Source organism: Salmo salar, chromosome ssa19, assembly GCF_905237065.1.
Source record: "Salmo salar chromosome ssa19, Ssal_v3.1, whole genome shotgun sequence".
NCBI classification, from domain to species: domain Eukaryota; kingdom Metazoa; phylum Chordata; class Actinopteri; order Salmoniformes; family Salmonidae; genus Salmo; species Salmo salar.
In genome coordinates this window covers 81,233,802-81,236,301 of record NC_059460.1, presented here as the reverse complement: position 1 = coordinate 81,236,301, position 2,500 = coordinate 81,233,802, and the positions used below count along the sequence as shown (strand labels likewise).

General features: G+C 47.0%; 1 protein-coding gene across 3 annotated transcripts in view; it reads left to right on the top strand.

Annotated features, from left to right (window-relative positions):
• The window catches only part of LOC106579705 (late secretory pathway protein AVL9 homolog), a 54,985-nt gene that overhangs the window by 25,389 nt on the left and 27,096 nt on the right, over positions 1-2,500 (top strand). For 2 of the 3 annotated variants that reach the window (XM_045702803.1, XM_045702802.1), the window contains exons 8-10: positions 168-206; positions 410-479; positions 1,534-2,018. In XM_045702803.1, the coding sequence (XP_045558759.1) occupies positions 168-206; positions 410-479; positions 1,534-2,018 (594 nt within the window). The remainder of the gene's footprint in view (positions 1-167; positions 207-409; positions 480-1,533; positions 2,019-2,500) is intronic. The other variant, XM_045702804.1, reaches the window with a different exon arrangement.

Below are 2,500 nucleotides of genomic sequence, written 5' to 3'. Positions count from 1 at the left end.
ATCTGGTCTAAAGTAGTGCACTATAAACGGAGTAGGGTGCCATTTGGGAAATCCTCCTGGAAACATCTGCCAAGATTGTAGTTTAGTTGTTGTTGTGCTTTAACTGAAATGCTTCCTTATTAACTCTCCCCTTCTCTCTCTCTCTCATTCTCAACCCCCCCTCCCAGGTTCTGATCCTCTTCAAGCTGATTCTGCTGGAGAAGAAGGTGAACACAGCATATCACAACCATACCACAAATGACATGACACACACACTTTGACCTCACAGCAAGATAGCACGTCGCCTGTCCTCGTATACCCAAGAGGGACAGGAGGAGCATAAGTCCCTGGGTGTGTGTGTGTGTGTGTGTGTGTGTGTGTGTGTGTGTGTGTGTGTGTGTGTGTGTGTGTGTGTGTGTGTCCCACTCAGGTTCTGTTCTACGTGTCTCCAGTCAACAGGCTAGTAGGAGCTCTGATGACCGTACTCTCACTGTTCCCAGGTGAGAGTCCACCAGTCACTCATGGGTCTCAAATGGCACCCTATTCCCTACATACAGTAGTGCGCTACTTTTGACCAGATCCCTATGAGTGATATGGTGAATATGGGTGATGTAGTGAATATGGGTGATGTAGTGAATATGGGTGATGTAGTGAATATGGGTGATATAGTGAATATTGTTGAGTATTTGTGATTGGGTGATACAGTGAATATGGGTGATATTGTGAGTGTGGTGGATATGGGTGATATAGTGAATATGGGTGATATAGGGAATATTGTTGAGTATTTGTGATTGGGTGATACATTGAATATGGGTGATATTGTGAGTGTGGTGGATATGGGTGATATAGTGAATATGGGTGATATAGTGAATATGGGTGATATAGGGAATATTGTTGAGTATTTGTGATTGGGTGAATATGGGTGATATAGGGAATATGGGTGATATAGGGAATATTGTTGAGTATTTGTGATTGGGTGAATATGGGTGATATAGGGAATATTGTTGAGTATTTGTGATATGGTGAATATGGGTGATGTAGGGAATATGGGTGATATGGGGAATATTGTTGAGTATTTGTGATATGGTGAATATGGGTGATGTAGGGAATATGGGTGATATGGGGAATATTGTTGAGTATTTGTGATATGGTGAAGATGGGTGATGTAGGGAATATGGGTGATATAGGGAATATTGTTGAGTATTTGTGATATGGTGAATATGGGTGATATAGGGAATATGGGGATATGGGGAATATTGTTGAGTATTTGTGATTGGGTGATATGGTGAGTATTTGTGATTGGGTGATATGGGGAATATTGTTGAGTATTTGTGATTGGGTGATATAGGGAATATTGTTGAGTATTTGTGATATGGTGAGTATTTGTGATTGGGTGATATGGTGGAGATGGGTGATATTGTGAGTATTTGTGATATGGTGGAAATGGGTGCCATTTGGTACACACGTTGTTGGATTCTTCTTCCTCCATACTGAAGGTCAAAGGTCATGTTGAGTCCTATAGGTCAAGATATCATGCTGTGTTCCTTCCTCTAGGTATGATAGAGCACGGCCTGGCTGACTCCTCCCACTACCGGCCCAAGAGCAGCGTCTCCGAGAACATCACTACAGGAGACAGTGTGTCGCGGGCAGAGGACTTGTTCTCCGTTTCCATCACTGACATCGCCAACGCCACCGTGGAGCTAACAGGGGAGGACCACACCACCTCCACCGTGAAGGCTTCCCCAGAGACCTCCACCCCAGCCAGGGAGAACACCCAGCTGAAACCCCCTTCCAGGACTTCCCCGGACACCTCCGAGAGCGACTGGGAGACCCTGGATCCCAGTGTTTCGGAGGAAGGGACTAGAGACTCAGAGACGGGGGGTTCAGGGGGCCTGGAGCACCCGGAGACGGGTATCCCCGTCACGGTGCAGCCTCGGGGCCTGTCGGCGGGGCCAGGAGGACAGGGAGCCATCTCTCAGGGCTTGGTGTCTGGACTGGAAGAGGACCAATATGGCATGCCACTCGCCATCTTCACCAAGGTACCTAACGCGACACACATCCTTTCAGCGTATACTTAGAAAGCTCTTTATTAGCATCTGTAGATCTCTCTCACCATCCACCAATCAACTAGCAGTGTTTCCACAGAGACCTCGACCTGCTTTTAAATTATTCACCTACATGTTGCCAAGGCAACAGCCACCTGATCTAGCGATCCTCTGAAGTTACAGGTTGGGGGGGTGATCGTTCCTCTGAAGTTACAGGTTGGGAGGTGATCGTTCCTCTGAAGTTACAGGTTGGGGGGTGATCGTTCCTCTGAAGTTACAGGTTGGGGGGTGATCGTTCCTCTGAAGTTACAGGTTGGGGGTGATCGTTCCTCTGAAGTTACAGGTTGGGGAGGTGATCGTTCCTCTGAAGTTACAGGTTGGGAGGTGATCGTTCCTCTGAAGTTACAGGTTGGGGGGTGATCGTTCCTCTGAAGTTACAGGTTGGGGGGTGATCGTTCCTCTGAAGTTACAGGTTG